This window comes from Acomys russatus, chromosome 6 (assembly GCF_903995435.1).
Source record: "Acomys russatus chromosome 6, mAcoRus1.1, whole genome shotgun sequence".
Lineage (NCBI taxonomy): Eukaryota > Metazoa > Chordata > Mammalia > Rodentia > Muridae > Acomys > Acomys russatus.
Genome location: NC_067142.1, coordinates 72,801,196 through 72,815,244, shown reverse-complemented (window position 1 = coordinate 72,815,244; position 14,049 = coordinate 72,801,196). Strand labels below are relative to the sequence as shown.

Below are 14,049 nucleotides of genomic sequence, written 5' to 3'. Positions count from 1 at the left end.
CTTAGGACGTGGGCAGAAACAGCCACATACCCCCTACGCCAAATGTCACAGGAATGGTTTCTAGCCCAGTTGTTAACACTGTTCCCTTCTGTTTGCATAGCTCTTTGCACTGCCTTCCAGGGTCCTACTAGGATGAGCTGGTAAGCCTTGCTTACGTAGTACAATGCCCCAAAGCTACCCACATGCCACCCAGACTCCACATGGCCAGGTTCTTCATAGCACTAAGTCAAGCCCTGGTACCAAATTCTGTTCTGTATTAGATACTTTTCTATTGCTGTGACAGAACACCATGACCAAGGCAACCTACAGAAAGAAGGACTTCGGTTCTAGAAGGATAAGAGTCTATCACCATCATGGGGGTGGGAAGAAGCTTTGTCAACATAAGATTCTGTCTCAAAAATCAACTAACCAACTACAATGGAAAAACAAAACAACAAAAAATTACATACACATCAACAAAACATAAGCAAAAAACCAAGTAAGTTTAATTTGGGGATAGCAGGATGGCTCAGTTGGTAAAGTGCTTGCCTTACAAGCACAAAAAAAGCCACTGGACATGATGGCACACACCTTTAATCCTAGCACTCAAGAAGCAGAGGCAGAAAGGCTCTCTGTGAGTTCCAAGCCAGCATGGTGTGCTACATAGTGAGAGACTGCCTTATTCCCCACCCTCAAAAAAGTCAAGCATGATAGTATTTGAATTTTTTCCTAAATATTTATTTTTATGTGCACTGGTGTTTTGCCTGCATGTATGTCTGTGTGAGGGTGTCAGATTCTCTGAAACTAGAGTTACAGATAGTTGTGAGCTGCTATGTGGATACTGGGAATTAAACCTAGGTCCTCTGGAAGAGTGGCCAGTGCTGCTAACCATTAAGCCATCTCTCCAGTCTCAAGCATGATAGTATTTGTATTATAAACACAGGGCAGGCAGAGATAGGTGGATCCCTGGGCATCACAAGCCAGCCAATTTAGCCTACTAGGTGAGTTCTAGGCCAGTTAGAAACCCCAACTTAAATTAAAAAAAAAAAAAAAAAAAAAAAAAAAGCAGACAGCACCTAAGGAACAACACCCGAGGTTGTTTGACCTCCACATGTGCATGTGAACACACAATCAGAGAGTTGAATGTGTGACAGACACTCTAAGTTCCACCTAGTTGCCTACAACTTGCCATAAAGGCTTAGAAAAGCCAGTAATCCATTTATTCAGGTTTAGCATTTACATGTGAGCCAATTCTGAACAATCACTTGCAGGTTTGCCAAAGCTTTCCCTTTCTTTTAAAAGAGAGGTATAGGTAGAACCCGCCCTCACCGCTACATCTAACCTCCACATTCTGTTATGATGACACCAAATTTAGTGCTACAGCAGTAATTCTGCAACTCTGAGGACACAAATGAAAGACAAACGCCAGCAAGTTGAGCACAGAAGAGTAGGAGGCTGCAGAATCCTAATGACATGACTGAGCTGCTGAACTATCTTGGGGCTTTTTAATCTCTGAATTTAAGACAGTATCTTTCCCACTTAAACTGCTGATTGTCAAGTTCTGTTACTTTTACACAGATCAACCAAAATTAAGAGTTGGACCAGGGCAGGTGACTGACTGTGAAAGGTTTATAAAGGAGTTATTTAGGTTTACTTTTGGTTTGAGATGCTGAGTAGAATGTTGGCTATCCAAAGTGGCAGTGGTGGGTGAGGGTGGGGGTGTAAGGTACATAGTGGGTGAGAAAAATACAGGAAAAGCACAAAAGGGGGAAGGGGAAGTCTGCTGCTAGGCATGTGGATTGACAGATTTTTAAAAAAAGATTTATTTATTACATATACACTGTTCTGCCTGCATGTATGCCCACATACCAGAACAGAGCACCAGATCTCATTTTAGATGGTTATAAACCACCATGTGGTTGCTGGGAACTGAACTCAGGACCTCTGGAAGAGCACAGAGGGCTCTTATAAGCTAAGCCACCTCTCCAGCCCGGATCCACTGATCTTATAGAACTGATTATCAAAGAGTTTATTTAGTATATAATAAATAAGGATATATGGAACTCATCTAGAAATTCTGAATTAAATCTGCAGATGTATGAAAAGTCAGACCTTATCACACCTGCCTAATTTCATACTCTCCTGGAGGAATCTGAAAATTGGGCCAAAGTAATATAGTCCACGAAAAAATGTCCTAACCAGAAGATTCTAGGGTGTTTCTCTCCTATTTTTCAAAGACTCTTCCTAGAATGAATTGGTAAACATAAACACTTGCATATTTTAATTGTTAAGAAATTCATTAGTAGCTGATAGGCTTATACAAATTACAGATCTATGCAAAATAAAGACCTTGTTGAGGCAACCGAAAAAGAGATTTATTCCAGTAACTGAAAGAAATCTGAATCACCAACTTGCTATACATAAGGTAAATTAAGAAATATATAAATATTCATTCCCAAGTTTCAGATAATTACTGAATATTTTACGTACGTTGCCCCAAAGTATGCAGTGGACTACAATCACCAAGAAGAAAGCAAGCAATAATTTAGCAACTTTATACATGATAAGTAACCTTTTGAGGATGTTGTTACTCCTCCACAAAAAAAAAAAAAAAAAAAAAGTAACTCAGGCATCCCTGCTAGTTATTAGGTATACATGGTAGTGGAGCACGAGGAGGAATGATCCACAACCATCCGCTCCAGTGAATAGGAAAAATGCAGTCATAGCTGAAGCAGGTGATGAAGAGACACAAGAATACATGACAACTAATCAATGATTCTAACAGGAAAAACCAATGGTTGGTTTTGGAACAGGCTTATAAACAACAGCAATTATCATCAAAGGCCATCTACAAAGTACAGAATGATAGCCAGAGAGAGATAAAAGGAATTTACCATCAAGCAAAATACATCAAAAAGTAAAACTGATTTGAGAAAAAAGGGTGTAACAGGGGGAAAAAAAAGTATACCTTAATCCATTTGGCTTTGTCCTAAAATGTAACTATGATCGCATCTTTCCCCTTGAGGTAAAGAGTGTTTCCTCCAGTTCAGAGCCCCCACAATCCTTTACTCACTCTACTAGAAAGCTGCGGTAAAGATTTCAGTTTTCTTTCGTGCACCCTACCTCCCAGTTAAACTGGACCAGTTCAGATCCCAGTTCAGCATGTGCTTTCCTATCTTGTTCTCTGTTCATGATGACTGATCTCAAAGATCCTACCAATGCTTCTAGTTGACCGCTTACTTTTTCAGCATTTCCTGATCCTACAACACAAAGTAGTCTCCTTTGGATCCTCTTCTGCTCTAAATTAAAACTCTTCTTGTGTCTTCCTTATGCTATCCCAAATCCTTAAAGCAGAGAGGTGATAGACCCTGCCTGTGGGTTCCACAGGTCAAAAGCCCTCAAAAGAACATATAAGGGCAAGTTTCTTAGACAAACATAACCTTTTTATTCAAATGCTTCTCTTCTTGTTGATGAAATAAAGCAATATATAAGAAATAATTAAGGGAATTGTTTGATAGAAACAATACGAAATCAAGATTGTCATCTAGAAATTTTAGATCCTGCTTTTAGTCACCTGGGAAGGTCACTTACCCCTTTTTTCTGTCTGTTTTCTCTGCATCTACTAGAGTGACAGGAAGAATAAGTTCTTTTTAAAATTACTTCATATATTAACATCATTCAAAATATTCTTTCCCTAAAAACATTGAATCTCATCCCTATCCCTTACCACTTTGCAGTTAGTAATGATTTTCCCAACTGGCAGAACACACACTATATGCTGTGTAATGTGTTTTCAATTTAATCTAAAATGTAAAACTCTATTTACAGATTTCTTTTGGGTTCTACAACTATAGCCACTGGTAACTACATAATCCTAATTTATTGAAAATATGGGTAATATCTCAATATATATTCTCCAGGATATAGTTTGTAATAGTCTTCATCAATTAAAAAAAAAAAAAAAACTAAGTCTGATGGGTAGGAGGCAGTGAAATAATAAAAGGGCAATATTAAAACCCGGCCGGGCGTGGTGGCACATGCCTTTGATCCCAGCACTCAGGATGCAGAGGTAGGCGGATGGCTTTGAGTTCAAGGCCAGCTTGGTTTACAAAGTGAGTCCAGGACAGTCAAAGCCACACAAGAGAAACCCTGTCTCTGAAAACAAAACAAAACAAAAACCCAACAGTGGTGGCACAGGCCTTTAATGCCAGCACTAGAGAAGCAGAAACAGGTGGATCTTTGTGACTTTGAGACCTGCCTGCTCTACGGACTGAGTTCTAGGACAGCCAGGGCTAAACAGAGAAACCCTGTCTTGAAAAAACAAAAACAAAAAGGGGCAATATTAATTCTTAAGAAAGGATTCCCGGGGCTGGAGAGATGGCTCAGAGGTTAAGAGGCTACTCTTCAGAAGGTCCTGAGTTCAATTCCCAGCAACCACATGGTGGCTCACAGCCATCCATAATGAGATCTGGCGCCCTCTTCTGGCGGGCACGCCCACATGCAGGCAGATGCTGTATACAGAATAAATAAACAAATCTTAAAAAAAAAAAAAAAAGGACTCCCATGAACACAAGAAGTTTAAATCCAGAGAATAATCCGCCCCCCCAATTTAAAGCAAGTATTTATTAAATATTAAATACTGAACAAGAGATGGACTTTGGTCAGGATCATTCCCCTGGAATTTCTCAGTTGGAATGGCTGAGAATAATTTCTTACCAATAGTGTATGTTGTTAGTCATACAACACATGCGCTCTTCTGGAATCTCTTGTCTCAGTGATACAATTTTTTTCTATTATGATTCGCTTTTCCTAGTCTGTTAAGCCACACCGTTTCACCTCCAGACATACACTGGAACCTACTAGAAGCCTCACTTCTAGTTAGACCACATGCCCTGTCAACGTTAACGCCTAGATATGGCAAGAGGAATCCCTTTCTATCAACAGTTTCCTGTTTATTTAAAAAAAAAAAAGTATAAACAATACACAGAATAAAGAGCTTAGAGCTGTAAGTAAGAACCAAGACGCCTTGGTGTGCCATTTCTTCTAAGTATTTTTTAAGCCAACAGAACGATGGAGAATTTTTCATCTGTAGATGCACATACAAGAAATTTCAGGCTTTTCAGGTTGAAGGTAATCCTTTACAAAAGAAACATTAAGTAACCAAAGACAAGGGAACAAATCCAAACTTGCGTCTCACTGTGGTGGTCATTCTCTACTCTGTGCTTCTAGGGGTACTGCCCCTGCAACCACGGGGCACCCAGTCTTTGAACCCTAGTCTATGGGTTTGCAGATCTTCAAAGTTAGATCACATAATAAACCAGGCTTCCCTTCCCTCTCTAGTGGTCACGTCATCCACCTGTTGCATCACCTGGTACACGGTCTTCAGAATCTAGGAAAGCAGCACCCCGGCGATCTCTAAATAATTCAACGGCGCTATTTTCTAGATAAATTTTAGCTTCATCCATTTTAATGAGGCTGCCTTGGAGGTGAGAGGGTGTGCTGGCTCCAGTTCACCTTTGGGGAGCCTCCAGCACCCGCATCGCTGCTGTGACTTTCTGACTTGGGGGCTTGCGAGTTGTTGGAAGACTTGAGCATTTGGAGACTGGCAAGGGTCAGCAGGAGGGGCAGGGCAGACGGGGGGGGGGCAGCTCAGAGGCCAGGGGGTGGCGGGGAGGTCGCTGGACGCCTCGCGGAGAGGACACCGCTCATCCGCCCAGGGGTCGGGCCCACAGCCAGGGGAGCTGAGGGCTCGGAGGAGGCTGGAGCCCAAGCCCTCCCTAGGGCTTGACTGGCCATCTCCAGGAGGCGCGCCGGCCAGTCTAGGGATTAGAAGACAGCGCGACCGTCCCCTCCCCCCACCCCAAGAGAACTAAGCTGGAGGCGGGGACGCCAGGGTAGCGAGCACCGGGCCGGGGTCCCAGCCAGTCACCGAGGCGGCCGGCGCGGGCCGCCAGGGGCCGCACTCACCATGTCGTACACGTTGAGCACCACTAACTGGTTAGCCCCCATCCTCTTCCCCGCGGCCGCCGCCTCGTCCTCCAGCCGCTCGGTCTCCGCGGGGCGGAGGCCGCTGCCACCCCCGCGGGCGCTTCAGGCAGGGCTCGAGCCGGGCACTAAGCGTCCAGCCCGGCCCGCCGCAGCCAGGGCGGAAGCATCCGGCAGCCGGGGCCGCTCCCGGGAGCCGCTGACAGAACCCGTGTGTGTGAGGACCGGGCCAGACCGGTGGAGAGCCCGCTCCGGCTCAGGCGCCTCCCCTCGGCCGCAGACACGTGGGGGGAGGCGGAGCCTGGGCGAAGGGCGGGCTCCAGGCACTCCGGAGGCGGGGCCCGCCCGGAGCCACGGCTGAGCCCGCCTGCGCGCTGACTCTCTCAGTCGCCGCACCTCGAGACCTAAAATGGCGGCAGGCTGGGTGCCTCTTCACCCTGGATGGTCGAGGTCGCGGAAAGACTACATTTCCCAGAATGGAGCGCGGGAATTCCCGGCTACTATTGGTTGTACAGCTAGTCTGACTACATCTCCCAGGATACACCGGGATCTTGTTGGTGCTCACGTTTCCCTGGGAGACTACAGCTCCCAGCATGCCGTGGAATGGATTTGTCCGGGGAAAACCTTCGCTGTTCGTCCTTGGCGAGCGAAGAAGTCGAATACCTTTTAGTTTTCAGTGCTGTTTCTGGTGCTGGTATCCTAAGATGTGACTCCAACGCAGTATGAAGAAGTGTTAACTAAGTTTTCCAAAGCCCTTCTACTCTCTCTCTCTCTCTCTCTCTCTCTCTCTCTCTTGGCAAGTGTAGGAGTGAGGAAATAAAAGGTTACTGTTGAAAGGTAGGGTTTAACAAGCACTCACTTAACCCTCAATATGGAGTTCACACACGTGAGAGTATCCTGCGCACGTGGGGAGAATGTAGCAACTCATAGATTAGCTCAGCCCTAGGACAGCGTTTGTGCACCCATTCAACAGATATTTTTTGTGCTCCTGTCATAAGCCGTGCAATATGGTAGACCGAGGAATGTAGTGATCGAATAGACATGAGGGCCAAACAAAATTCCAGCAGTGTGTGTTTTGTACACAAGATGATTGCAAGTTATCCTTAGATGTGTGGGGAAGGACTACTTTATTTAGTTTTAGGCTAAAATTTGAATGACAGAAAGTGAGATCGTCAAATATAAGAGATCCAAGAATTCCAACTAGAGATGACAAATATGAATAGACATAAGACATGACAAAGTTTTCTAGATTCAAAGAACAAAAAGTCCTCTATGGATAGACTATTATGGCCAAGGAGGCCATCCGTAAGCAGGCAGTTGCTAACTAGTCAGAAGCCAGATTCTGAATTTTCAGTCGATCGAGATAGGGTATCTGTTTTGGGTTGAGGGGTAAGGGGTGGGGAGCAGGGTGCACGTACCCAAGAAGGCCAGAAGAAGGCATTGATGCATTGGAACTGAAATTATAGGCAGCTTTGAGATGCTTAACCTAGGTCCTGGGAACCAAATTCAGATCTTCTGAAGAGCAGCTGCAAGTGCTCTTGGTGGGCGAGCCATCTCTCCAGCCCCTGAGGTTGGATTTTCAGTGAAGACTTGGTAGGATTTGGACCAAGGAGTGACATGAGTGTGCTCATAGTCTTAAAAAGATTGAGTTTCTGTGTGGAATTTTAAAAAGGCAAAGGAAATGGAAACATGAATATAAACATGGTAGACTGTAAAAATAGCGTCTCATATTATATAACCTTTGATGTCTCTACTGAATCCGGCAAGCCTTGACTTGCTTTGGTCAACGTCCGGACGTTAACACACATAATGCAAGAGACTTAAAAAGCAACTGGATTTGTGGCTTTTTTTTTTCTTCCTGATTTTAGGAGTCTAGTGACCAGCGTTATATGAAGAAGTTTGGACATTGAATTTGTTGTGGGAGTGAGGGGTTGTATTCAAGAATAAGTTCTAGACTTTTGACACATTTGGGTAGGGAGTATGCTATTTATGATACATGAAACATTTGAGGGAGAAGAAGGTTGGAAAGAGGGAAATAGGGTAATTGTTAGGTCATGTTAGATTTTAAGTGCCCTTTACACACTCGAGATGTTGAGTAGGCATTTGCATAAATGAAATGGAGTCTAAACCATTAAACTGACTGGATTAGACATTTAAGTAGAATTTAAAGCCTAGAGACTAGTTGGATAGCCTTCCTGTTGCTGTGATAACAGACAGTCTGACCAAAAGCAGCTTAGGGAAGAAAAGGTTTCTATGTCATAGTCTGTCATTGAGGAAAGTCAGGGGAGGCCAGAAACTTTAAAGCAGACACCGTGGAGGAGCACTGCTTGCTGGCTCATTCACAGGCTTATGCTTAGCTAGCTTTTTTATGCAGCTCAAGACCACCTGCCCAGGGAGAGGTACCATCAACCATGGTCTGGGCTCTCATATCAATTAAGACAATCAAGACAATACCCATAGGCTAATCTGCTCAAGGGAATCCTTTTATTGCGACTTCTTTCTCAGATGACTCTAGGCCGTGTCAAGTTAAAAGCTGAAGCACTAGGAGATATAGAAAAAGGTGGAGTTGGGAAGAAATATTGAATGGGGAAGGTGATGGGAGGACAGGGAAAAGAAGGGAATATGGGGAGGGGCAACTAACATTAGTGGCCTTTTGAAAAAAAATATATGGAAATTTACTATTGTAGAAGTCTCCTAAAATGTATACATATATGAAACAAATTTAGATGGAGTCAAAAAAAAAAAAAAAAAAAAAGGCAGAGTCAGTACCCCAACTAGACATCTTAGGTCACCGGGTAAAACCTCCAATGTTAAAAAGGGGTCACATCTTGTTGAGTTGTTGGCCAAATGGGTTCTATAGACACCTCCCCCCAACATTATACTATTCCCAAGGCTATTGGTTACTCTCCGTACGCTCACAGTAAGGCCTTATTGCTAAAGGCGCCACTTACGTCATCAAACATAGAAAAGTTGACTTATTGCCCAACTAGAAGCTTTACTCCCACTGACTAGTATTCATGGTACTGAAAGGTATTTCATGATACCAGAGGAGAAAAGTAATCATCAGTATCACCCATGTACGAACCTAGTTGCCACAATAGCAACTTCCCTGCAAAAACACATGATGCATTAGTGGCACGAATGTTATAGGAGTAACCAAGTACATGTATTTCTTCACCTATTTATTTAAACTGGGTTTAAGGCCCACTCTGTAAACTGAAGCTCAAACCCTGAAGCTGTTGAAGTGGCTAAGAACCTGCAACTAGATAGGTCATGGGCCCATGGGAAAACCTACTACTATATTTTGCAAAAGAACCAATAAAGACTCAACAGCTAGATATTGGGGTGAAAGCGTATTAGCTCAGGAGGAAGAGCTGCTGACCTACTCAACTGATGCCCCAGAAGGAAGAAGTGCCCTTTCCACTCTGTCATAAAAACTCTTCTACTCAATGTCCCTCCTTCCTGTGTTTTCTTTTCTCTCTCTCTTTTTTTTTTTTTTTTTTTTTTTTTTTTTTTTTTTTTGAGACAAGGTATCTCTGTGTAGCCTTGGCTGTCCTAGACTGGCCTTGTAGAATAGGCTGGCCTCAAACTCACAGCAATCCACCTGCCTCTGTCTCCTGAGTGCTGGGATTAAAGGTGAGCGCCACCAAACCCAGGCCCCCTCTCCTCCCCACTTTTTTTTTTTTAAAGATTTATTTATTTGTTATCTATACAATCGTTCTGCTTGCTTTTTAGCCCTGCAGGCCAGAAGAGGGCATCAGATCACATTATAGATGGTTGTGAGCCACCATGTGGCTTCTGGGAATTGAACTCAGGTCCTCTGGAAGAGCAGTCAGTACTGCTGAGCCATCTCTCCAGGCCCCTGTGTTTTCTTATGTTCACTCCTTGTCAACTGGTTGCTTGCTGTGCTTCTTGGACCTACGGTTGACTTGATTTAGTTCTTGTTTACAGAAAGCTCTTGGGTTAAAGGGATGTGCTAGGACTGAGCTACAGTGCAACAAGAAACAGGATTTTCCAGTTCACAGTCTTGGGGTTCACAATGTGATTAAATATCCTGCAACAATGATGACATACTGCTATCGGCGCTCCTGTCAACCCTCGTCAGAGTAGCTTCTTGCACCAGGTGGGGCATTAACCTAGAGACTCATTAATGAGCAATGTGCAGAGAGTAAGGTTTTGGAGCACCCAGACCTAATGGACTGTCTTTATTAAACCATTCCCCTCAGGGCTCAAGAAGCTGTGCAGAGAGGAGTCAGAAGGATTGTAACAGCCAGGGGCGGTGCATAACTCCAAAGACACAGTATCATCCAGACACATACGAGCTCAGAGACACTGCAAGACCTGCAGAAGTTCAAAGTAAGTAAAAGTACAGTATGGAGAAGAGAAAGCAGACACAAAGTCCCACCCCTAGCCAAGAAGCTATTTGTAATTGATACCTGCTGGGAAATAAAAATCTGTTTTCTCCAATGAAGTGTCATTAGATATGTTAACCACACTCCAGGGCAGGCCCCATGCTTAGAAATAGTTGACCAACATAAAACAGGCTCCGTTTTTCTGCATGTGTGTTTTTCTTTTTTTTTTAATTTTTTTTTTATTGGGAGGGGGAGTTGTTTGCTTGTTTGTCTTGATCCGTGTGTGTGTGTATGTGTGTGTGTGTGTTTTCTGGAGAGAAAGAATATTCAGTTGAATGGGTGGGGAGGTCGGGAAGATCCAAAAGGAGATCGAGAAGGGGAAATACACATAAGAGAAAAAAAATTATACAATAAAGACAAAAATAAATAATAAAGTGCTGGGAAGATGGCCCAATGGGTATGTAAGTATGGGGACCAATGGTCAGATCCACAGCTGTGAAGAATCAGCCTAGCAGCATGCACCTGTGACATCAGTTTTGGGGCGGAAGGAGATAGGCAGATCCTATGGTTCTATAGCTAGCTAGTCTAACTGAAAAGACGAGCTCCAGGTTCAGTACACACACACACACACACACACACACACACACACACACACACACACACACGGGGGGGGGTTGGTGGGGGGAGAGAGAGAGAGAGAGAGAGAGAGAGAGAGAGAGAGAGAGAGAGAGAGAGAGAGAGAGAGAGAGAGAGAGAGAGAGAGAGAGAGAGAGAGAGAGAGAGAGAGAGAGAGAGAGAGAGAGCACAAGTGCAAGAGAGAGCTCAAGCATAAAGCAGCTCTGGGACCCTTCAGCATCTTAAGGTCACACAGCAGTAGAAGAGGAAGGAGAGAAGCAGCAGGGAAGCCGGGAAGAACACTGCAAGTCAAGAGGCACAGAGGCAGCCTGGGAAAGGCTTAAAGACCTGCCAGAAATGTTTAGGGAAGCAAGGATAAGGAAGTGGAGATGACTCTAAGCCTAAGGCCATGACTGGAGAGGGCAATGTGTTCTCTGGAGGGCGTTTTTAAAGCTGGGACAAACTAGGGCATAATTGTATGCCAAGGGAGATTAATTATGTAGGGAGAAGGGTAGAGATCAAGGTCATAAGTGTAGGAGTTGGCCTTTGATGGGAGAAATGCTTCATTCATAATGACAGTATGGAAGGCAGAAGGCTGATGGCCTAGAAGCCCAGGGAGACAGGAGGAGGCAGGCTAGGAAATTGAGCTGAGTGTAGCGCTGCCCCGCCAACTCCTTTCCTTCTTTTCCTTCCTCTTTTGATTTTTGAGGTAGTGTCTGGCTGTGTAAACGAGGCAGGCCTTGAACTTTCAGTCATCCTCCTGCCTCTGCCCCTCAAGTGCTGGAATTACCAAGCTCGGCTCCCTATGAGAGTGTTCTCTCTGATCTTCGTTTTTCTCAAGTGTAAGTGCACTGGCCTCTTTTGTGCCAACGTGACACAAGCTAGTCACCATAGAGGAAGCAGCTTCCATTGAGGAAATGCCTCCATGAGATCCAGCTGTAAGACATTTTCTCAACTAGTGATCAATGAGAGAGGGCCCAGGCCACTGTAGGCTGGTGGTCCCCGGTTCTCTAAGAAAACAGGCTCTCGCCACGACCTCTGCACCAGCTGCTGCCTCCAGGACCCTGGCCTATCTGAGTTCCTGTCCTGACGTCCTTCAGTGATGAGCAGTGGTGTGGAAGCACATGCTGAAGAAACTCTTTCCTCTTAGACTTGCCTTTTGGTTATGGCGTTTCACTGAAGCAATGGGAAGCCTGACTAAGAACAGTGAGGCAAGATTATGGGGAAGAAGTGAAAGTTTAGAAATGTATTGCTCTATCGGTGGAAACCGTCATTTATTCAGCCATTGAAAGAGTATCAAGTATGCTCTGTGTGTCGGCCACTGTCAAGAGTTTATTCAAGATAAATTAAGCCGGGCATGATGGCACATGACTTTAATCCCAGCCCTGGGGAGATAGAGGCAGGTGAGTCACTGTGAGTTTGAGGCCAGCCTGATCTACAAAGCCAGTCTAGGACAGCCAAAACTACACAGGGAGACCCTGTCTCGGAAAACAAACAAACATACAAACAAAAAAGGATAAGTTACACATGATTGCTTCCCTTACTAAGCTTACATTGAAAGACAGAAATATATATATTACATTCATACAGGCTCAGGCCTGTAATCCTAGCAGTTCAGAGGCTGAAATTGAACAAAGGAGTTCAAGGCCTGCCTGGCCTATGTAGTGAGTTCCAGGTTAGTCTGGAATATAGTGGGAGATCCTGCCCTGTGTAGCGGAATCTTAATTCAGAACATGGCTTCTCTGGCAAGAGATCATATCCAAAGACCTTCTAGGTCTGTGTGGTCTGGCTTGAATACACTCACTCCTTTGACCCAGGAGGCAGAGGCAAACAGATCTAAATTCAAGGCCAGCCTGGTATAGAGCAAGTTTCAGGTAAAGAAAAGCTTCGGTCCAGGCATGGGTGGTAATGAAGGTAAAGTCAGTTTGTAGAAGGAAGCACCCATGTTTGAAAGTGATGTCTAATTGAGTGACAGAAAAAGAAAGTGACGAATCAGAGAAGATTTGACAGAATATGAAATGCCCAAGTCTCACGAGAAGAGAGAGGAAAGGGAAGCTACTTAAGGGGCAGTTTTACAGAGAGAGGAGGCAGTTGTTACCAGGACATAAATAGAGAGGCAGGTTGCAGAGAAGAGAACTCAGGTGAAGACTGAATGAGCCAGAGAATGAGAAGGAGCCAGGAGATTAGAGCAGATTGCTGTAGTTAGTTTGAGGCCAAGAAGAGCAGTTCAGGGGCAGAGATAGAAGCCAGATTGAATAAGTCAGCTAGGGGAGGAGTTAGAGCCAGAACAGCTGAGTTGAACCAGCCAGCCCATAGGTCTGAAAGAACAAGTAAGGGTGAGCTCATTAAGCAGTTAAGTCTGAGAGGCTGAAAACATTCTAGGCCCAGGTTAGCATTCTAAGCTTCCAGGACTTGGCCTAGGTCAGCAGAAAGAGGCAGTAAGTCTCCCAGACAGCAATTAAAACTGGAGAATAAAAGTTCCTTTCACAGGCCTGTGTTTGAGCCTCAGCACTGTATAAAACTGGATATGGTGGCACACAGCCTAGAATTTGGTATGGGGTGGAGGTAAAGACAAGAGTATCAGAAATTCAAGGTCATTTTCAGCTATATAGTGAATTTTAAGCCTGCCTAGGTCTCTCTGAGACCCTGTAGGGAAAAAGAGGAGGGAGGGAGAGAGAGAGAGAGAGAGAGAGAAGAGAACACTAAGGCATGGGAGATTCAGGAAGCGCTAACATTCCAAGGCTTGGCAAACAAAGAGGCTGGAATTAAATCTATCTATGTATCTATGTATGTATGTATCTATCTTTCTTTCTTTTTTTTCTTTCTTTTCTCTTCCTCCTCCTCCTTCAGGTTTCTCTGGAACTTGCTTTGTAGACCAGGCTGGCCTTGAAATCACAGAGAGCTGCCTGCCTCTGTAATTGTGTTGATTTTAAAAGTGGGTGCTTTGCTACCATGCCTGGCTTGAATGTAAACTTTTCTGAAGGTGAAAGCTTTCTGAGACCATTAGCCAAAATAAACCCTTTTTTTTAAAAAAAATATATTTCAGCAAGAGAGAAGTAACTGATACAGGAAGGAAGCAGGAAGTCTTTTCTGTTGCCTTCTAATCTCCTAGAATCTT

The 14,049-nt window shown here is 44.3% G+C and overlaps 1 protein-coding gene across 1 annotated transcript in view; it reads right to left on the bottom strand.

The window, feature by feature from the left end:
• Desi2 (desumoylating isopeptidase 2) overlaps window positions 1-6,288 on the bottom strand; it is a 39,279-nt gene extending 32,991 nt beyond the window's left edge. The window contains exon 1 of the mRNA XM_051147975.1: window positions 5,947-6,288. Within this exon, the coding sequence (XP_051003932.1) occupies window positions 5,947-5,988 (42 nt within the window). The 5' untranslated portion in view covers window positions 5,989-6,288. The remainder of the gene's footprint in view (window positions 1-5,946) is intronic.
• Window positions 6,289-14,049: the final 7,761 nt, after the last annotated feature.